This window comes from Schistocerca nitens, chromosome 4 (genome assembly GCF_023898315.1).
Source record: "Schistocerca nitens isolate TAMUIC-IGC-003100 chromosome 4, iqSchNite1.1, whole genome shotgun sequence".
Classification (NCBI taxonomy): Eukaryota; Metazoa; Arthropoda; class Insecta; order Orthoptera; family Acrididae; genus Schistocerca; species Schistocerca nitens.
The window spans coordinates 32463293-32486632 of record NC_064617.1 but is presented as its reverse complement, the minus strand read 5'-3'; the positions used below and the strand labels follow the sequence as shown (position 1 = coordinate 32486632).

Below are 23340 nucleotides of genomic sequence, written 5' to 3'. Positions count from 1 at the left end.
TTGCAAACCCTCCTCATCATCACCTAGACTAATTGCTTCACTATGTTGGTTGTTTGGTGCGATCATCTGCCACATTATATTTGTGGCCATGCTTCATTTTAGAATACTTTTGAGAGCCATCTGTTAGTTAGAAATTGGACCCCATGCATTCATATAGTGAAGCGTGCATTTCCAAGCTGAGAATGTCACGCAGTTTAAATTATGTAGTCATGTCCTGCAACCTACGGGTCAACACAAGGGTGATTGTTTTAATAGCTGTCAAATATTTTCTATTCTTCAAAGGTTGATTTTTACTTGTGCCTTTAAGAATTGCTTTGTACTGCATTAGAAAATTTATGTCTGATCACTGACCTTCAAATCCTTTAATTATGAAGGAAATCAAAGAGGGCAGAGCAGCCTCATGTAAGTCATAAAAAGTTTTGTTAGCTGTTTTTTTTATCATATAATCTAAAGTTTCTGTACACAGCACAGAAACCTTTCCCAGTGTAAATACTTAATTAGGAATTATTCTAGTCCTTCCAAACCACTAAAATTGAAAACAGTGTTTCTGTACTACAGTGTGTTTCAGGAAGAATAGTGAATATTTTAGGAGGTGGTAGTACTGACTAATTTGAATAAAATCAGTATAACATTTGTGCAATTTTTATTCGTTACAGAGCTACAGCTGTTACATTGTAACCTAAGCAAATACTCACAGAATGTGTTAGACACTGACAAATGATGAAGTCCAAAATTGATTTTCATTAATTCCAACTATAATTTGACTACACATTCGAATTCTCTTTGCAACGCTATATGTAACTCTTGTGAGGTCATCTTCACTTCCTTATACGAGGACAGCAAAGTTCATAACGTGAACAACGAACTCATCACTTTGTATTTACTTTTTCTTTGTAGACTTCACCTTTCTACCATCCCCACAGGCAAAAATTTGAAGAGGTAGGACCAGGGACGTAGGTGGTCAAGAAATGTGACAGTTTATGCCAATCCATCTCCCGAGGGTGTTAGGTTTAGACTATGGGTCACCTGATGACTAGAATGTGCACGTACTGCATCTCATATTTACAGGGAAGTGTTCATCTTTCTTCAGCTCCTTCTCAAAGATGTTGAATCTGCTGTAAATGATAGGGATTGAGGTCGTCCATACATGATGTCCACCATATTCTGGTATGCAGGACACAGGTATGTTTAGAAATTTGCTTGTTGAAGGAGTGCATTCTACAAACATCTTACTGTACTAAATTCCATACAATCAGCTGGCATTTCACTGCCATGACTTGCGTCACCATTGGAGGGTCACATGACTGTCTGGTATCAGTTCTACAACATCTGCAGTGTGACAAAGTGGCCAGCATGCTCTGTTAAGGAGATCACTAATATCTTGCGTCACGAGCTTTATTATAATATTAATATGAATTACGCTATAATGTAATACGTTCATTTGAAGAGTCCATGTGAGGATACTCTTCATTATATTAAAACAAGCTGCGCAACTGAAAGTCTTACCTTACACTTAAATTCCACTATATTACTAAAAAGACATTTATACACTGCGGAAGTGCGTTAAATACAAACGTAGCCATGAATCTAACTACCTTCTGTACTAATGTAAAGACCTTGAAATCTTTTTGGACTGGTCTTTTTATATTACATTCATGTTATGCATCTTTTTTGATAAAAGAGAAATATTGATAATTGCAAGCTAGTTAGTTAGCAAAGGACATTATGTATATATAGTTTCAAGTAGTTGTCAAAATACTGAATTTTTAATAGATGTTCTAAAGATACTATTTTCATTACAAAGGATTCCTTTGCTTATTAGTGAGTGGAAAATGCTAAATCAACAAATTTCTTCATGTTTAAGTTATCTCCAGCTACATTGTGTTTGTTATAGAAATTTGTAAAATGAAAACAATTAATCTGTTCATATGTACAATTTATTGAATCATCTGCAGTAGTAAAAAAAATAAAAAATAAATACACCTAAGACAAAGTTGAATTGGATAGAAACTATATACAGGTGATATACAGATATGTGCAAATGACATTAAATAAGATGAGAGATGAAAAAAATATTGTTACACAGGATTCATTGTGTGTTGTGTCTCTTTCTCATAAACATCCACACACCAGCCGATGCAGACAAACTCCCCCACTTTGCAACATCAGACATCTGCAAATAAATAATTTTATGTTAAAAATTTGCTATAAAACCACACTTATGTTGATCAGTTTTTATTAATTAATACGTTTGTACAATGTGTAGGAATTCATTTAGTTCAAATCATTTTGAGGCCTTAGTGTTTCATATTACATGCATTGTAAGCAGAATAATTGTCTTGCTTGTGTATAGATTATTTAAAATTAATGATGAGTCTGGAGGAGCAAGAACTGCATGCACATTTCTCGATGCACTTACTCTAACTAGGCAGCATCATTTCAGTGGATTTCATTATTCCATGTACAAATATTATTCCAAAAAGCAAACTTGCACACCTCTTTTGCTTCATAACATCTCATGTTTCTTAATTTTTCACACATATGCATAATAGAACAGCAGTTTTGTTTTCTTTTTCTTGTTTTTTCTCTTTTTATTCCAAAGAGGTTTCTTTCTGTTTTATTAGTATGTTTCTTTTATCATCAGTCATCGCTGTTTCAGCAGAGATAATACCTAATATTTATAAGCTCAAAATTGAAAATAAATCTGACATTTACCTGAACTGAGAATAGTGTTTCAATATTTGAAAGAAATTACGAGTTTGTATTAACTAGCAATAATGAGGAATAGGTTCTATCTGCACTTTTTTGTGACTTCTTATACATATGTTAAGCTGTCAAGAAGAGAGCAAAACATGATGGAATGCAGACATTTGACTTCATGCCAAACACTGACCGTTACTGAGCAACTTTGTTCGGCCATCAATAGTTATGTTTCCCATTTTGATATCATGTACGTAGATCAACACAGTATGCTAAAAGCATAACATTTAATGAAATGTCACTCATAGTGTTTCATTATTATGTTTGCCGGTGAGTTTTCCAAAATTTTGTGGAACTTGATAATAAAAAAAGAATAACAAGGAAACAGTTCATAGACAGTAACAGAATTAAAATAAAATTAAAATTCATATAAATATTGTGGTGTCACCGCCAGACACCACACTTGCTAGGTGGTAGCCTTTTAAATCGGCCGCGGTCCATTAGTATACGTCGGACCCGCGTGTCGCCATTGTCAGTGATCGCAGACCGAGCGCCGCCACACGGCAGATCTAGAGAGACTTACTAGCACTCGCCCCAGTTGTACAGCCGACGTTCATAGGAATGGTTCACTGACAATCACGCTCTCATTTGCCGAGATGATAGTTAGCATAGCCTTCAGCTACGTCATTTGCTACGACCTAGCAAGGCGCCGTATTCAATTAATATTGAAATTATATTGTGAAGCATGTATCATCAAGAGTGATGTTCTACAATTATGGATTAAAGTTAAGTATTCCAAGAACTATGTTCTTTTCTTATTAGACTCAACTCCTTTAATTGTTCCAGACCTCACGCCAGTCTGCGTGTAATTAAACGCGTGCATTTCGGCCTCCTCTAGCAACACGGTGTTGGCTCTTCTGCCAACACTTCAAATATAATGTTGCAAAAGTGATGTTACTCCTTTGTGGGAGCAGCACAGAAAGTTATTGATGATACATAATTTTATAAGCAATGTATCTTATTACATCATAAACCTTGCGTAAAAGTACAGAAGCTGTTATAAACAATCCCTAAAGTGGAAGATATGTGGTTCATGCACATGGAAATTAAAAATTTAAGCTAAACATTGAGTTACATATTCTTTTACATTGCTCAACCTAGATTATGGAGAAATTTTAATTAACATTGCAACACTTTGAACTCATCAATGCTTTAGCCCATTGAACTTTGATGTAACGCCTAAAAATAGAAAAGAACTCATTTTTCAAAAAGGATAGTACTCATAAAGAATAGGAAATTCTTCTAAAGAGAATGTTACACTGTTTAATGTTAATTTTTTTAAATATTTATTTATGGAGTATGAGGAACTTATGTTATCTTGTAGAGTGTTGAAGAATGGAATGGGGAATAGGATGTGAAGTTACATACAGTGTTTCATGTGTGTAAAGCACTACCTCATTTAACAAGTCATTAAACTGAAGTAGAAAGACTTGAACTAGGTGTGACGCTGTGCACTTTTATTGTTCAAGAAACACTGCTTAATCACAAAATATTTGAATACTCCCTTTGTTTTGAAATATCTTCGTTGGTGGCTTCAGAGTTAAGTGATAGTAGGCTGCAGATACAAGTTTTTGGGATACAGCAAGTATTTGGTCCTACAGTTTTTGCTGATAGTACTGTGACAGTCCCCTCTGAAAATACTTTCTACTTGTGAAAAACATCAAGTTGTATTGTGATCCGTATGTGACATTAAATTGTACATCTTTCTGTATCTGACTGTATGAACCAACTCTCAGCACAGAAGAAAGCAAGGGCATATTCTCCAGTAGGAACAACTATAGCAATGTGCAAAGGTGTTTCAACCTGTCTTTTCATTGAATGCAGCTTCATTATCATAATTTCTTTTAAATGTATATATTTTCCACTTGTTAGGCTAATTTATACTGTAGGTTTAATAATAATTCATCATATGTAATTTCAAAGAGAGTAATTCCCCTTTGTTATGTAATTTAAACAATACTATTGCCTTTTACTTGTTCAGCCAAAATTCAAGTCTTGCTTGTTTAAGGTATTCAGGTCTGATAACAATAAACAAAAGAAAGCCACACTTTCTCTTAATCTGTACATTTTTTAGGTAAATGATTTTAATGTGAATTATTCTATATTTTTCATCCGTTTCAAGTACTTGTGTAATAATAATTGCTCAGCTGTCTTTCATTCAAGCTGTCTAACATGTACACCATTGTAAGACTTATCATCACTGAACCTGCAATTCTCAGAAATGTAAAAATGACAGAGATAATAACATTGAAGATCACAGTCCTGTATATTACAAAAAAATGTAGCAAATATGCAGACCCTGTTGTTACCTCAATAACAACATATGAAGTTAACATTTCCCACTGCACTTGTTTCAGTAAAAAAAAGCATCCATAAATGCGAGATGGAAAGGAAAAAGGGCCTCTTGTCAGAGAAGTAAAATTTTCGGTACAAGCAAAAACATTCAGGGTTGTCTAAAATGCCTATTTTCTTTTTTCGACAATATTATGAAAAGGATAGTTGCTTGTCACCACATAGCAGAATACTGAGTCACAGATAGGCCTATCTGTGAATCAGCATCTCCGCTAGGCAAATAGCAACTATCCTTTTCGTAATACTGTCATTATTCCATCCTGGATTTTCCATTGTTTTATTTTCTTTTTTGCATATTGTTGTAATTTACTTCGTTCTGTACACACTTATATCATTTGAAAGTTGTTTGAATCCAACAGGAGACAATTATATCATTAAAAGCAATTGATGTCAGTCTTTTGAGAAAAGGCCTCTTGTTGTTACAGAGAAGTAACAAGAGACCACTTTTGGAAAGCTCAGTGATGTGTATGCAGTGGTTCACAAAATAGTATTTCCTAAATTTTATCGGCACTTTAAATACCTCAGAGAATCTGTGTATAAAAAAAAGAATGTATTATGTCTACAATAATGCCAAACAAGACAAATGGTCCCTTTTTATATGAGAGTTACAAATGCCTACAGATGTTACCAATCTGCAGTTTTCAGCCCTAAAATCCCAGCTGATAGTTAATGTTACTTTAGCAACAAAACCCCACACCTACAACACATGTTAACTCTGCTGTTGCTACTAAGAACAAAAAAGGTGAAGTTGCTGTGAATACATATGACTGACTAAACCTCTTAAAGAATAACATTGCTAATGAAGTGCCTCACATAAAAATGATGAACTCAAACTGAATATATTTAGTAAATATATTCAGTTTGATTTCATCATTAGTTACAAAGGTGGTGTACACTGCAAAATGTTCATGGATGGAAATGAATTTGCACATTGCATCTTTGCACATTGCATCTTTGCCAAAGAAAAGGGGCTTGTTTGGTTTCTTGGCAGTAATTCCAGCAGGGATGACAAGACAATGAAAATACTGCCTTTTTAAAAATAGGATCTGTTGTGAAGAGAAATAGAAAGTGTCCCGAAGTAGAAGCAGATACAGGAGCAGAACCTCAAGTCATTGACAGTGAGGAGCTCGAGGAGGAACCTGCCCAGCCAGATATTCTAGAACAAAAGACAAAGAGGAGAGGCAAAAATGCTTTTTGTGGACGATCTTGAACAGCTACCAACGCAAGTATTTTAATAGTGAAAAATCAAATCTTTTGACCACTATAAAATATCGGATCCCCGTAATTTATATTTAGGGGTTTTGTGAATATTTGGGGGAGGGGGGGGGGGGACATTGTGGAGTACACTGATTTTTTCCAATTTGAAGTCATTTATTTGGTTTTAAATTTTTGTACACTGTAATGTGCTTTAGGTCTGAAGAGGTTAACCTCTTAATGTTAACTTAAATAAGTCTTTACTGTTTGACAGAGGACATTTTTAGGGTAATATAGAAGCAAAATTTGTTTCATAAATATGTCAAATTAATCAGTGGCGATAAAGTGAAACTTTAAACCTCTTTTAACTCACTCAGATTTAAAGGTATAGATCTATTTTTTTATGTTCCGAATTTTATCTTGAACATAAAAATTACATGAGCTCAAAACCCAAAATTTTTGACAGGAGGTCCTTTTTGCTTTCCATCTCACAAATAATGAACTTAATTAAAGTAAAATTTCATACCTGTCGTTTGTCTGTCAGTTTTTCTCCATGTCGACACCAGAATGCAAAGTGTTCAGAATTATGCCACTTTCTGCTTTTGTGTTGAAGTGCCTGTAAAAATAAATAAAATTAGAAATATGATTCTTAACCTGCTATCATTTGTAGCAATTTTTTTGTAACAGTTTTATATTACATGTTCCACTCGTTGGACAACTTCTTCCTCACTATGATGCTGATGTGTTTTGTCACTGCTGTTGTTTATTCTGATCTGTGAACCTTCAGTCCAAAAGTTTTCCAGTGGTTCTCGTACTATTTTACCCATAACATTTGGTTCATTTGATGGCTTATAATAAGCAACTTCTATTTTGTTTCCATCTTTGGTCTCTGTCAAATGAAAATTTAATAAGATAGCACTTAAATTTAATACTAAAAGTGCAAAAACCAAATTATGTATATCACTTACTTGTTTTTATGCCAATACCCCATATATGTAAGGTGTCATTTTGCACTTCTATAATGTCACCACTTTCCATAACATTGCAGAAGACCCTTTTTTCATCACCTGAAAGCCATTTAGATGTAGTCCTCACAGTGAACTTCATGGTTGACACTTTCCCGGTACCTGCACAAGTCATGTATCAAATTTCAGAGTGGACTGTGACTTCTAACACACCTATCACAAAAGACAGGCTATTGGTTCGGACCGGCTGACAAGCCTCTGTTATCAGGGAAGTGGTATATCTTATCTCTTACCCACACAACACAAGATTACCTCAATATTGCGTTATATCTAAAAGCAAAGAAAACTGCGACTTAATTAATGTGAAAAAGAACATGTGTCTTGCCATAGTAAACATTATTTTAAGCTCTAAAGTATGCAAACACAATTGGCTGCTTCATTTATAAGAATTTTAATTGTCCCAGATGTCTGTTCCCATCGCATCATTGTGATTTATCGTGCTAATGATCCATTGAATTAACTGACAAGAATAGGTTGCATACTTTGTAGCCATGTACACTTTACTAACTACAAATAGTTTTCGAGCATTCCTGTAATAATTTGCCACTTTACAAAACACAGAATGTTATACATTTGCCACTTTTTCCTCCTCCTGAGTGTGCTCATTGTATTGATAGTCATATTAGTGTCTTTAACAATAACCGTGTAACAAGAGTATTGCATTTTTTATTTGATGCTGTAACATATTTTATTTAATTAAGCATCGAGCAACTGAAGCCTTTTTATCGTACATTTGTCAGTGATGTACAGTTACCAGAAAATTAGCCACTGCACTGTTCAAAAAAAAAAAAAAAAAAAGCCTCCATTACGTTTATACAAGAAATATATATATATCATTATATATCATTAATAATAATACACTGTACACAGAGCACCCCTATTGTAGGAGATTATAATAATGTTACTATGTATTTATGAAAATAGCTCACCATTCATTTTTGTGGTCTTTTGTTTTCCTTTCCCTCCCATATTATTTTGTGTTCTTCCTTTTTTTGACTGAGGCAGTGCTGTAAAGGCAAACCTGCAAGAGAAAAATGTATAAGGTACTGTACAAAAACAGTCCTGAAAACAACTGGTAGCTGTCATGCGTCGCAGTTCTCTCTGCCACTCAACCTAGTTAACATCACTTAACTCAGACACTCTAACGGAGAGGGCAAACATAACACTACATCTGTTACCTTCAAAGCTGCTAGCTGAATGAGAACTATATATCTCTTAGCATTCTATTTTCTGAATATTTGTTGTACATGCTGTAAATTACATTATTTAACAGAGTTCTATGTATCCTCATTAAGCTACCATTAAAAACAACTTTTTGAAAAAATGCAATATTATTCCTTAGACACTATTTTGTAAACACTTTCCAACATTGTGAATTTGTAGACTGTTAAAATTGTTTTGCTATATTTAATACAATTAATTTTTCCAATGTTTACTTGGTTTTTCTCGGGGATGATAACAGCTTACATAGTACTTTACACAGAAGTCAAGAAAAAATGTAGCCAGTTCAGAACATTCTGACAGTGTTGTAACTTACATATATATGTCCATGGTTAGTTCCACTGATAAACTGTAGTGTCTGTAACGATAAATTTATTGCTACTGGATGAACACAAGACACAAGTTTTCAATTAAACTGAAGCTAAAGACAAGTTGTCTTAATGCAGCCGCACATCTCAAAACCTGCTCTATCAATGAAGGTGTGTATTTAAGCAGATAGTAAAACTGAGATATCTTAAACCGCCATGCATCAGATAACAGGATGCTATCTTAACTTTATAATCTGTACCTTCTAAGCGGAATTTAAGTATGTCATATCTTCTGTGTGTTTCAGGATAATCACCTTAGTCTTGTGATAGCAGTCTTGCACTTAAACTCATATTATAAGAACTGTATATATGTTCTTTTCTGAAATTATTTAAAAACTAGAAACTGACAAGGGTTCAATGACCATTAATTTGTATAATTTCAATGAAAATTTGAAAAATCTTTTTAGATGTATATTTTTTATTATATTCTATATTGTATTTTGGATTACTAAATAACATGCATTTTTGTCTCTTTGTTTAATTAAAATTCAGACAGTTAATAAATTCAGTTGCATCAATCATTGTTCATATCTCACATTTTCCTTCTACATAAGTGATGTAGTTGTTGCTTGTACAGCACAGCCAAGAACTTACAGGATTAACTTATATGCAAATCATATAGTGCATACCTCTTTATCGCTGTTTTTAGCTAAGGGTAATCTTTCTAAGTTCCAACAGTTACAGATCACGTATCATGTGTACTATGTATACTAGAAAAGACTTTTTTCTATTTCCAAAATATAACAGTCAAATATGAAGTTTTTTTAAAGTACTTGCTTATAATCTGGTAAGAAAACAAAACCCAGAGCAAGTACCATGAAACAGATTAAAAAACATGTAAAACCTCAGGCTGTTAGAAAATTCAGATCTTTTATAGGAAGGTACTTGATTTCTTTGTTTTTGCTTGATCTTAAAAAGGCTTATTCTTGTTTGGTCAGATTGTAAATAGGCACCTGTTTCCATCCAGCATAGACTATCTCATTATTTCCAAATAATAATTTCCATAAACAATTACATATTAGTTTATTAATACTGCCCAGTTCATTTTAATATTTAACATCTCATCTTCAGGTACATGTGGTGTGCAGCATACTGGTTGATGTCATGTAGGTGAAGTTAGAGGTCATACCAAACACCTTAGCTATGTGCAGGAATGCGTTGTTGTCCTGAGTGCTGAGCAATTCCATTTCTTTGTTCCCAAGAGGTGGCCTTCTCAGTTGATTGTTGCTTGTCAATCTGTGTATTTAAAGAGTTCTCATTGCTAATTCTTTGCTACATAGTATGGCACCAAAGTCTTTGCACACCTTAGTTGCTGGGAAAGATCTTTATTACTTGGCATATGTTATTGTATGCAGTGCCATCAAATTTATGTTGGAAGATGCAAATGAGGGAGCAAAAATCTCATTGAGATAAAGAGAATACAAAAAGGGTTGGGGGAACATGAGTACAAGTCCTTCCCAAGGTTTCACTAGTTCGGGAAAGTTGCCAAAGAAGGAAAAAAGAAAGTATATTTAAATAATTTTGACCTAGGATGTCAGGCGACTGCCCCGTAATTTGTGTGGGACAGATATTTTTCATTTTACATTTTCAGTATCATAGCAAGCAACATTCTCCATTACACTAAATGTTTACCCCTCTTTTGTTTTATGAAATTTCCCTCTGGTACTGTGTGATTGGACTTTGTTTTGCTTTGGTTGAACCTTTGTATGCGTGACTATTTATTTTTTGGCCCTTGAGAACTATTGACTTTGAACATTTATGTTGATCAGATTATTATTCGTACTGACATAACATGTTAATACAGTCATTTACAGATTCACTAGTTGTAGCTTACAAGTTATGCTAGATACAAGTTTGTACGTGGGATTCAGATGTCAAACTGCAGTTTATCATTCTGCAATATTCCTGCCTGTGTCGGTTGGGATTCCACTACTGTTATGGAGTTGATGGGTACTGCAGGGTCAGACTCAGTGCCAGGCAGAATCTCAGTGTCACCACTAACCAGTGCCGTATAGGACAGTCATATTGTTTGCCAGACAGTGTGGGGTATAAAGCCAAATCACCTACCTGGAGTCAAGAACTGGACTCATTTGCAGCAAGACAAGTATCCACACGGACAATGCAGCAGTGTCTGGAGCACCACAATCTGTCAGCACGGTGATCATTGTTGTGGTATGGCAGCAGAGAGAAATGTGCTGAAAGTAATGCACCCGGCAACAATATTGTACTCAGGAATGGGACCACACAGTTCTTACACATAAGTCCTCATTCTGCATACAACCTCTCAATTGACATAACCATGTGTGAAAGCTCTGAGGGGAACTAATGCATAAGGGTCTAAGACAGCACTAGATTGCACAGTGCCTGTGCCGTCTTTGCCTGTCTTGGTGCACAGAGTGTTCAACTGTTGACCTGGCCGGAACATTCTCCACATCACACACCCATCTGAAACATCTGTTCTTGGGTTGCTGAGAGACTCGCACGTTGCCACTCACCAGCTATTACGATTTGTGGACTCTGGCATAAAGGTGGATCAGTGTGAAATGACACACCCTTATCTGTAATCCCAGCTCAGTCCAAATGAGTGCCCAGCCAGGTTACGGCGTTGTGTTTTGTGTGTGTGTGTGTGTGTGTGTGTGTGTGTGTGTGTGTGTGTGTGTTGTGCTAAATTTCACACACCCTGTAACCAACCCCCCCCCCCCTCCCACCCAATTTACTCATGTTACTTTCCTAGTATGTTGCATACGTATAATTTTCAAAATTTTGTTATTTGCCTTCCTTCCTGATGTTGCAGTTTTAATGGCCAGCAGTTTACTTACATGACATCAGATATTTTTAATGATGCAAGTATTTTTCAAGGTAAATTTTATTCATGTGGTCATAGAAATAGGTTTCATAACAGGTGTAACTTGTTAGAATGAGGTTTTATTTGTTATTTCACTGATATCAGAAATGTCATATCCTTAAGAACAAGTATTTCCTTACAAAGAGTTTCATTGGTGTTAGTTTCTTTCAGAATTTTGTGAAGAAACACATCTTAAACACATTGCTTTTGTTACTTCAGTTTTATTTGTACAGGCAACATATTGTTAACGACAGAAGCTAATTGTAAAAGCAAGTCTGTTCCAGTACTTAGATCATCTGTCTAATATGCAACAAGCAGAATTAGTTCTTTTTGCAGATGACACTAGTATCATAATTAGTTCAAGGATACATACAGCAACAGAAGAAATGGTATCATTGTTCTTAAAAGTACAGTTGACTGGGTTTCTGCGAATGGTCTCGCCCTCTGTTTTAAAAAGACACTGCATTTTCAGTTGCACACATCTAGGGGAACTACACCAATTATAAGTTAAAGACATGGTGAAGAATTAATAAAAGGTGTGGAAACTTCAAAATTTTTAGGTGTCCATATTGATGGGAATTTAAACTGAAAGCAGCAGATTTTGGAACTCCTAAAACAACATAGTTCAATGATTTGCTCAAAAACACACTGTAAGAATAATATATGGTGCTCACCTGTGATCGTCTTGTAGACATCTGTCTAAGAAGTAGAGCATTTCGACTACTACTTCACCGTATACCTATTCCCTCATGAAGTTTGTTGACAGTGATCCACTAGAGTTCAAAAGGAAGAATGATAAATAATTACAATACCAGAAGGAAAAGTGACATTCGTTTCTCCTCATTAAAGTTGTCTTTAGCACAAAAAGCAGTGCACAAAGCTACAGCTAAAATTTTTGATCGTGTGCCCAGTGATATAAAATGTCTGACAGACAGCAAAGTAAAATTTGAACACGTACTGGAGAAGTTTATCCTTGTCAACTCCTTCTATTCCATTGTAATGTGTATTCTGTTGTAATGTGTAAAAGGTGGTGTTCTGGAACTACTAACTCATATCTGTATATTTAAAAAATAAAAAAAAACTCATAAATATTCAACATGTAGCCATATTTACAAAATTTACAAATTAATTTGCAGTTTCAATGTGAAATGACTCGTTCCACATCATCACAATTTATCGTGCAGAATGATCCGTGGAACATGAAACTCACTAATACTCTCACCCAGGAATTTACCCAGATGTGAGAACATAGTATCTTTCGCCTCCTTGTGTAACCTCCACAACGTGACAGATTTTTTCCCCCACCGTTCCTGTGCTGCGAGAAAAGAAGCAATAGTTTTTAAACATTCATAATTAAAACTTTTAGTTCTCAAAACAGATTGCTGTGGTGGAAGCACTAAGAAAGGGCCATGTTGTAATAGAACTAATAGACAATCTTTCTGTGTCAATAAATGTTTGTGATGGATTTTATTCATATCTTCATTCACAAGCTATGGCATTATGATTGCCAAAATTTTTTTGGACAGTATTTGCAAGCAGTTCTTTTCTTTGCACAGACTATTTCATTATAAAATCTCAAGCTAGCACCCACTGTCATAACTAAATCCTCCATCATTTCAATTTTCTCTTTATATGTCCACAGGGTATAGGCCATTTCCACTCTAGAAATACAGCGATTGCAGGGATAAGGAACACATGCCACTCTAGTCATCACTGTTACTTTACGGTGTAATGGAGGCATGATAGCCTTGCTGGCAACTCTTTGAGGGTGTTGCACTTCATCCATCATGCTAAAAACACTTTCAGCAAAGAGAATGCTTGAGGCTGGGCGATGTGAGGCAGTGTTACCTTGTACAGGGCTGCACTAAGCCAAAAGAGAAGAGGGAGCATACATGATTGGAGATTGAGCCAGTTTGACACACTAGGTTTGTATGAGAGGTTCAATCTCCATTTTTTGATTTAATCATGAGAATTGTATTTTGAGCAGTTCTCAGTGTCAAAACATATTCTTAGCTATTTTGGACTAAATGAGATGGCACTGCTGTTGGAACAATTGACAACATTTATGAGGACACTGGTTCACATCGCCGTCTGGTTATCCAGGTTTAACTTTTCTGTGTTTTCACTTAGGGCAAATATCGGGATGATTCTTTTGAAAAGGAGACAGGCAGTTTCCTTCCTCCAACTCACAACAATGTTCAATCTTAGTATTCCTTCCTTAGGAAAGTTGGCGTCTTTTACAAATCTTTTAGTGATGAGTCTTGCATAAGTTTTCATAAAACAATATCGTTTGCATTCTGTAAATCTTATTGTAGGTTAGGTTTTGTCCCCGGATATTCATAGCTTTCGAGAAGAGAGAAAGAGACTACCAAATTCACGGTTTGATGTGAGACTGGCACAGATTACCAGGAGGTAGTGGAGTATTTGCAAGCACCTCTGTGTAACACTGGATTCGAATTCAGTGCAATGACAGTTCAAACCTGTGTCTGGCCATCCACATTTAGGTTTTCCGTGATTTCTCTAAATAAGTGCTGGCAAATATCGGGATGGTCCCTTTCAAAGGGCATGGCCGATTTCCTTCCTCACCCTTGACACCGTCCGAGCTTGTGCTCTGTCTCTAATGGCCTTGATGTTGAGGGGATGTTAAACTCAAATCTTCCTTCCTTCCTTCCTTCCTTCCTTCCTGTATCATGCAATGACCAGCACAAATTATACATGGTGGTAATGGAGTATTTGCAAGCAAGCCAGGTCATACAACTTTACTTGTCTGTTTCAGGTTGTTGCTAGGAGACATGATCTAAAATTGATAGTTACCTCAGCTACTATGGATGCTACAAAATTTTCTACATTTTTTGGTAATGTCCCAACATTCACAATCCCGGGAAGAACATTTCCTGTGGAAATTTTCTTCAGCAAAAACCCAGTGGAAGATTATGTTGATGCTGCTGTGAAGCAAGCTCTACAGATTCATCTGCAGCCAAATGAAGGTATCAGTATCAAACAAAAATTATTGGAGGTATTAATTCTTCATCTGATGTACTGTTACCTCGTAAAAGTATATTGTTTGAAAATCATTAAATGGCCATTCTAAATATTTCACATTCTCACTTTTTAACAGGAGATATCCTCATTTTTATGCCTGGGCAGGAGGATATTGAGGTAACATGTGAAGTTCTTGCTGAGAGACTTGGGGAAATAGATAATGCTCCTCAGCTTTCTGTTCTTCCAATTTATTCACAACTGCCATCAGATCTGCAAGCAAAGATCTTCCAGAGATCACCAGAAGGACTCAGGAAGTGTGTTGTTGCAACCAATATTGCAGAAACTTCACTGACAGGTAAAGAAACATGGAAAACTTCTTGTTAGTACACTATCCTGCTCTCGTTAGTTCACTCTTGTTAGTTCACTTTCTTGCCCTTCTTTATCCATTTTGCTCTCACTTTTTAAGGTTTTCCTAATGCTGTTTGCAAACTTAATGTGAAATATTTTCAGAACTCATCTGAGCATGACTTGATTAAACTTTTGTTTTAATCATAGAATATATAAACAGAATTCTTAACTTAAACTAGAACCTGCAGTGACACTAAGTAATAGAAAGTTTTCACTATTCAGTGAAATATTCGTGGGTTTAGAGTCATAACAATGTATCTGCAAAATGTGTGTTTTGAGATAAAGGCAAAAGGAATTTTGCAACCGTGGTAGTGCTATCATGGCACTGATAATCGTGATACATCATGGTTGTTAGTGTGTGTTTATGCTTATTCAAAAATTTTGTCAACTTCAGCATTAAGTACTAAATAACAAAAAGATATGCATAGTTATGGATACGTTAGACATCTTGGTGCTGTGGCCAGTACATCTGATGTTTTAGAAGTAACAGTAACATGGAATACTTAACTCCTTTAAAAATTCTTAACAGTTTGTTGTAGAGATTTATACATGTTTTATAGTGCTTCAAAAATTACATAGCTCATAATTATATTGCCATTTGACTTAAAACAACACAGAGTAACCAACATGAGACAATATATGAGAAACAAAAGATAATTATTGTATGTATTTGTAAAGATATCAGTGAAACACTACAAAATGTATTGAGAGTTCACTATCATCCTTTGTTGCTGGCTTATAATTAGGATGCTTTAAGGAAGCATCAGATTACGGATCCACATCTGAAACACCAGCAGAGTTGAACAATTTTTTGGCATCTTCAAGTGTTCACAGAACTGCTTTCTATAATACGTGTGTCATTTTCTACAATAAAATTGCAAAATTACATGCAAGCATATGGTTTTAACTTGCAATTGTGTACCTGCATAAATATCTAAGTTTAGTTAGTATGATAATGGCTTATTTACTGTGAGTAATGAAAAATAACTTACCACAGCCTGAAAAGTATTGCTTCCGGATGATGAAGGCGCATTGAGGAAGGTAAATGAATTTTAATTTCCTTGCGTAGTACACTTTTGATTCAAATGATTATGGATTTTTCCTCCTCTGAAAAACATGTATAATGCACAACAGCAAAGGCTGAATGATAAAAGTAACAATTGTTTGATGTATTCCGTATAGCACAACTATGGACAGGTACTGTCGTTAACAACATTGCAAGTGTTATGTTGACTGTCTCTCTCTCTCTCTCTCTCTCTCTCTCTCTCACACACACTCTGTGTGTGTGTGTGTGTGTGTGTGTGTGTAAGTAAAGCTACAGGCTGCTCTGTATTTTGCACACGTACCTAAAAATACACAGCCTCTGTTTAGTGACAAAAGAGAGTATCTGCACTGCACTGCACTGCTGTTGCATACGTCATAGTACTGCAAAGGAGCCAAAATGGTGTAAAAGTCAATAAGCCACTGTGGCATGGAGTATTAAAGTAAATTTGTGGATACATTACACACTGTCTCTGGAACTGTTGAAGACAGGTCGTCCACTGTGTTTGCATTCAGTAGATTGGTTTTCCAATGCAGTGGTGAGGGAAATAACTCAAAATGACCAATTTTGTCGATATAGCGTTATGACTCTAAACCCTCGTCTATGGTATTTCATCCTAGTGACAGTCACTATTACATGCACAATGTTATCCTTTGTGTGTTCTAATTATTGTAATAAGTCGTAGCCAATTTGGAACATCAGTTCATCATGTGGTATCCTTATTCATAATTTTAAACTTAAATTTATCCATGTTTTATGGAATGTCTTGAGATCAGTGACTGTATTACAAAATTTATAATTATTTTTTGTGGTTAAGTCACTTTTTACTGGTGTTTGTTAGCATGGCATGTTTCAGCAGCATAATCAGGTGCTTTACATTGGTGTGTACACTAATTTTTAATTCAAGGTTTTTCTGAAACATGGTGAAGTCTGTTTGTCGGATGTTGTGGTGAGATTATGTACTGAAATGAGGTGATTTAAACAAACAATTTACGTAAGGTACACACTGAAATAAACTAATCTTTCTGTACATAACTCCTCACTGGTACAACCAGCAAATTGACCTCATAACACTTCAAAAGAATGTACAATATTAAAAATTAACATACATGTAACTATGAAGTGCCAGATGATGCCATCATGATGCTAAAATGTGTGACACTAATAAATATTTGTAACGTATGACTAATAGAAAAAAGCTATTTTTTAATTCATATATCTACATCTACATCTACATGGATACTCTGCAAATCACATTTAAGTGCCTGGCAGACAGTTCATCGAACCACCTTCATAAGTCTCTATTATTCCAATCTCGTATAGCGCGCGGAAAGAATGAACACCTATATCTTTCCGTACGACCTCTGATTTCCCCTATTTTATGGTGAGGATCGTTTCTCCCTATGTAGGTCAGTGTCAACAAAATATTTTCGCATTCAAGAGGAGAAAGTTGGTGATTGGAATTTCATGAGAAGATTCCGTCACAACGAAAAACGCCTTTCTTTTAATGATTTACAGCCCAAATCCTGCATCATTTCTGTGACACTCTCTCCCATATTTCGCGATAATACAAAACTTGCTGCCTTTCTTTGAACTTTTTCGATGTACTCCGTCAGTCCTATCTGGTAAAGATCCCACACCGCGCAGCAGTATTCTAAAAGAGGACGGACACGCGTAGTGTAGGCAGTATCCTTAGTAGGTCTGTTACATTTTCTAAGTGTCATGCCAAAAAAGAGCAGCCTATGGTTAGCCTTCCCCACAACATTTTCTATGTGTTCATTTCAATTTAAGTTGTTCGTAATTGTAATACTTAGGTATTTAGTTGAAGTTACGGCTTTTAGATTCGACTGATGTATAGTGTAACCGAAGTTTGAGTTCCTTTTAGCACTCATGTGGATGACCTCACACTTTTCGTTATTTAGGGTCAACTGCCACTTTTCGCATCATTCGGATATTTTTTCTAAATTGTTTTGCAGTTTGTTTTGATCTTCTGATGACTTTATTAGTCAATGAACGACAGCGTCATCTGCAAACAACCAAATACAGCTGCTCAGATTGTCTCCTAAATCGTTTATATAGATAAGGAACAGCAAAGGGCCTATAACATTACCTTGGGGAACGTTTGATATCGCTTCTGTTTTACTCGATGACTTTCTGTCAATTACTACGAACTGTGACCTCTCTGACAGGAAATCGCAAATCCAGCCACATAACTGAGACAATATTCCATAAGCACGCAATTTCACTACAAGCTGCTTGTGTGGTACAGTGTCAAAAGCCTTCCATAAGTTCAGGAATACGGAATCGATCTGTCTTCGATAGTATCTCCATTGCTATCGGGCAGAGAAGCCATTGATTGCTTCTTGCCGTTAACATACTTCACATACAACCAGAATCTCTTTGGATTTTCTGCCAGGTTTCGAGACAAAGTTTCATTGTGGAAACTGTTGTAAGCATCTTGCATTGAAGTCTGCACTAAATTTCGAGCTTCTGTAAAGGATTGCAATCTTGGGGATTTTGCGTCTGTTTAAATTTGGCATGTTTCTTTCATTGTTTCTACAACAGTGTTCTAACCCGTTTTGTGTACCAAGGAGGATCAGCTCCATCGTTTGTTAATTTATTTGGTATAAATCTCTCAATTGCTGCCAATACTATTTCTTTGAATTTAAGCCACATCTGGTCTACACTTATATTATTAATTTGGAATGAGTGGAGATTGTCTCTCAGGAAGGCGTCAAGTGAATTTTTATCTGCTTTTTTGAATAGATATATTTTTCGCTTATTTTTCGACGATTTGGGGATTACAATATTCAATCTCGCTATGACAACCCTGTGTTCACTAATCCCAATATCGGTTTTGATGCTCGTTATTAACTCGGGATTATTTGTTGTTAACAGGTCAAGTGTGTTTTCACAACTGTTTACTATTCGCATGGGCTCATGAACTAACTGCTTGAAATAATTTTTAGAGAATGCATTTAGCACAGTTTCGGATGGTATTTTATGCATACCTCCAGAATTAAACATGTATTTTTGCCAACATATCGAGGGTAAATTAAAGTCACCACCAACTAATATCGTATGAGTTGGATACGAGTTTGAAATCAAACTCAAGTTTTCTTTGAACCTTTCAGCAACTGTATCATCTGAACTGGGAGGTCAGTAAAAGGATCCAATTATTATTTTATTCTGGTTGCCAACAATGATGTCTGACCATACTAACTCACAGGAAGAATCTACTTCAAATTTTGCGACAAGTTAAACTACTTGTGACAGCAACAAACACGCTGCCGCCAACCGTGTTTAGCCTATCTTTTCGGAACATGGTTAGGTTCTTCGCAAAAATTTCGGCTGAGCTTATATCCGGCTTTAGCCAGCTTTCAGTGCCTATAACGATTTGAGCATCAGTGCTTTCTATTAGCGCTTTGAGCCCTGGTAATTTCCCAACACAGCTACGACAATTTACAACCGTTATACCAATGGTTCCTGTATCTACGTTCTTCCTGTGTTCAGCCTGCACCCTTTGTGACTGAAGCCCTTCTTGTGTTTTCCCGAGACCCTCTAACCTAAAAAACCGCCCAGTTATATGTTAATTTACCAAATTTATTGATGATCTTGATTGCTGCAACAGCAATTTTTTCTATAGCCATTTTAAGATCCATTTCAGGTGCTGCACTTCTGACGTGTTTAATCCATATATACTCTAAATGATACTGTCATAACCTTGTATAGTAATCTCTCTCTCTCTCTCTCTCTCTCTCTCTCTCTCTCTCTCTCTCTCTCTCTCCCCCCAGGGGATCCACAACTCTTTTGTGGATACGTGCGTAGCGAGCACGGGACCCCGAGCTGATGTGGCCTTCCTTCCTTTCCGGGCTGCATACCTTCCCTTTCCGCATCCTTCCCCATCCCCCATCTTCGCCCCCCCCCCCTCACCTCTGGCTCCTTCCTTCCTTTTATCCCCCTCTGGGGGAATGGTTTGTGCCTACGTCCGGAGACGGACGCTTGTAAATGTACCACATTCTTCGCCTTCCTTACTTGTAAGTCTTCATCCTTCCTTTGTCCTTCTCTTTTCCTTACCTCTTCTCTCTACCCTTTTCTCCGCTGCGGCGTTTGAGACCTCTTCTTTCCTTTCCCTTTCCCTTTCTCTTTCTTCCTCCCTGTGCGTGTCTGAAGGCCGACCCACGCACTTCCATGCGTAGCCGGTGACGGGGTAACGCGTAATTCCCCGCCCCGGGTAGACAGGTAGGACACGTACGTACCCCCTGGTAACGGCCAGGCCCAGGGAGGGGTGATTACCCGAGCTGATACCTTCCGAAAGTGCCGATTGGTCCCTCCGTCCGTTTGTCGGGAGGTGTGACCTGAGGTGTGAACAATCACCTAAGGCGGGAGTGCCCTCAGAGAGGGCCCCCACAAGGGAGGAGCGCGCCATCAGAGACGCCGGTAATCATGGGGGATTCTTCCGCAATGGTTTCCTCATCTTCCACTATGTCTGCTCACAAACGTAAGTTCACTGAGTCTCAACCACAGTCAGTTCTTCCATCGTTGCCACAGTTCCTTGTTGTTTCTCGGTCTGACGAAGGTCACGACTTCTCCACAGTCAACCCCTTCATTATTCAGAAAGGTGTCGACGCAATTGCAGGTCCCGTAAAGTCTTGTTCCAGATTACGGAATGGCACCCTGTTGTTAGAAACACACAGTGCCCTCCAGGCACAAAAATTGCTGCGTACCTCACTACTACACACTTTCCCTGTCCGGGTGGAACCGCACCGTACCTTAAATTCCTCGCGTGGAGTCGTTTATACATGCTCCCTCGATGGACTGTCTGACGAAGAAATTCAGCACTACCTGTCAGACCAGGGCGTAACGGCTGTTCATAGGGTTATGAAAAGGGTTGACACGAAGATCATTCCAACCCGCACTGTCTTTTTGACATTTGACAAAGTGCAACTCCCATCGAAAATCAAAGCAGGCTATGAGATAATTTCCGTTCGTCCTTACGTCCCAAACCCTACGCGTTGCTATCGGTGCCAGCGCTTCAATCACACCAGCCAGTCCTGTTCTAATCCGGCCAAATGTGTTACGTGTGGCAGGGATGCCCATGAGGGTGCTTGTCCACATCCATCCCCTCGCTGCATCAACTGTATGGGTGACCACGCTGCTTCCTCTCGAGATTGCCCCGTTTTTAAGGACGAAAAGCTCATCCAGGAAATAAGAGTGAAGGAAAAGGTGTCGACCTTTGCTGCTCGGAAATTATTCGCCAGTCGACAACCCACCGTGCCTCAGACAGGCAAATACAGCACTGTCCTTGCTTCTCCTCGGCCAACAAAGGAGGCGGCCACGCAGACTTGCGACCTCACCTTTAGTGCCACGGTCGTCCGATCGGCCAGCGCAAAGATCGCCCGTTCAACTTCACCACTTTCGCCTGCCCACTCTTTGGCTCACCCTTCGTCGGGTTCTGCTAAATCTCGAGCCCACAAGTCAGACACCAAGTCTTCGAAGAAAGAGCATACTCGTGAAGAGTTTTTACGTACGGCAACTTCACCACCATCGGTTCCTCCTTCCTCTAAACCTCATACTTCCAAGAAGGCTACAAAGAAACCCAGTTCCTCTCCTTCTCCGCCAAGGCGTGTCCCATCCACAGCGCCACCTGGCGGAAATCGCCCTCGGCCGTCTTCTGTGTCGCCGAGGCGCACTGCTGGTGGCCGGTCAACCGGCCGATCGCTGGTGGCAGGAGCTGCTCCTGACCAACCTATGGATCAGGATCTTCCGCCTTCGGCTGAATGCCATTCCATGCTGTCGGTCGCAAGCTCTGAGCAGTCGTTGAGTTGACAGCACCCTTGGTCACATTCCTCCATTTTCTGTTCACCCTATGTCCATTATCCACTGGAATATCCGCGGCATTCGAGCCAATCGGGATGAATTGTCGATCCTCTTACGATCCTACTCGCCGGTCATCTTCTGTCTTCAGGAAACAAAGCTGCGTCCTAATGACCGCTTTGTTCTCCCTCAATTTCAGTCCGTCCGATATGACCTCCCCTCTGTGGAAGGCACTCCAGCCCATGGGGGACTCATGATACTTCTCCATGATACTCTCCATTATCATCCAATCCCCATAGACAGTTCCTTCCAAGCTGTCGCCGTCCGTCTTTCCCTTTCTGGATACACATTCTCTCTTTGTACTGTCTACATTCCATCGTCCACACCAATGGCGCGAGCTGATCTCCTTCATCTTCTTGGTCAGCTTCCACCCCCCTATTTGCTGGTTGGGGACTTCAATGCCCACCACCCGCTTTGGGGATCTCCACATCCTTGTCCACGTGGCTCCCTATTGCTAGACGTCTTCCACCAAGCGGATCTAGTTTGCCTCAACACTGGGGTCCCCACGTTTTTGTCTGCCTCCATGACAAATTTATCTCATTTGGACCTTGCGATCGGTACTGTTCCGCTAGCTCGGCGCTTCGAATGGTTCGCCCTTGATGATACACACTCGAGTGACCACTTTCCATGTGTCCTTAGGCTGCAGCCTCAACTGCCATATAAGCGCCCGCGACGCTGGAAGTTTGCCCAAGCCGATTGGACACTTTTTTCGTCTCTAGCGACATTCGATGACCGTCGCTTTCCCAGCGTCGACGATGAGGTCACACATCTTACCGACGTTATTCTTACAGCTGCGGAACGTTCAATACCACGCACCTCCGAATTGCCCCGGCGCCCCCCAGTTCCTTGGTGGAACGAGGCATGCCGTGACGCAATACGTGAGCGGCGACGTGCTCTTCGCATTTTCCGTCACCATCCTACTTTGGCAAACTGTATCCGCTATAAGCAGCTCCGTGCGCGATGTCGTCGTGTCATCCGCGATAGCAAGAAGGCAAGCTGGAAATTCTTTATTAGTTCATTTAACACCTTCACTCCCTCCTCGGAAGTTTGGAGTCGGCTTCGACGGTTCTCAGGCGCGCCTAGTTTCTCCCCGGTCTCTGGGCTCACTGTCGCGCATGATACCTTAGTGGACCCCGTCGCAATTTCTAACTCATTGGGTCAGCACTTTGCTGAGGTCTCGAGCTCTTCAAATTACCCGCCAGCGTTTCTCCCGAAGAAACGTGCAGCGGAAGTGCGACATCTTGCTTTCTCCTCTCAAAATCACGA

General features: G+C 38.3%; 2 protein-coding genes across 3 annotated transcripts in view; one reads left to right on the top strand and one right to left on the bottom strand.

Annotated features, from left to right (window-relative positions):
- The window catches only part of LOC126251448 (pre-mRNA-splicing factor ATP-dependent RNA helicase PRP16), a 197771-nt gene that overhangs the window by 102876 nt on the left and 71555 nt on the right, over positions 1 to 23340 (top strand). The window contains exons 12-13 of the mRNA XM_049951876.1: positions 14542 to 14752; positions 14884 to 15102. Coding sequence (XP_049807833.1) covers positions 14542 to 14752; positions 14884 to 15102 — 430 coding nt within the window. The remainder of the gene's footprint in view (positions 1 to 14541; positions 14753 to 14883; positions 15103 to 23340) is intronic.
- LOC126251449 (uncharacterized) lies at positions 1922 to 9025 on the bottom strand. 2 transcript variants are annotated; one of them, XM_049951877.1, is made up of 6 exons: positions 8869 to 9025; positions 8261 to 8352; positions 7275 to 7433; positions 7005 to 7195; positions 6833 to 6922; positions 1922 to 2173 (listed from the first exon to the last, which is right to left on the bottom strand). In XM_049951877.1, the coding sequence occupies exons 1-6, from the start codon at positions 8880 to 8882 to the stop codon at positions 2090 to 2092; spliced, it is 630 nt and encodes a 209-aa protein (XP_049807834.1). In that variant the 5' UTR covers positions 8883 to 9025; the 3' UTR covers positions 1922 to 2089. The 2 variants fall into 2 exon arrangements, with proteins under 2 accessions (XP_049807834.1, XP_049807835.1); XM_049951878.1 differs by lacking the exon at positions 8869 to 9025 and having other exon boundaries at positions 7275 to 7601; positions 8261 to 8325.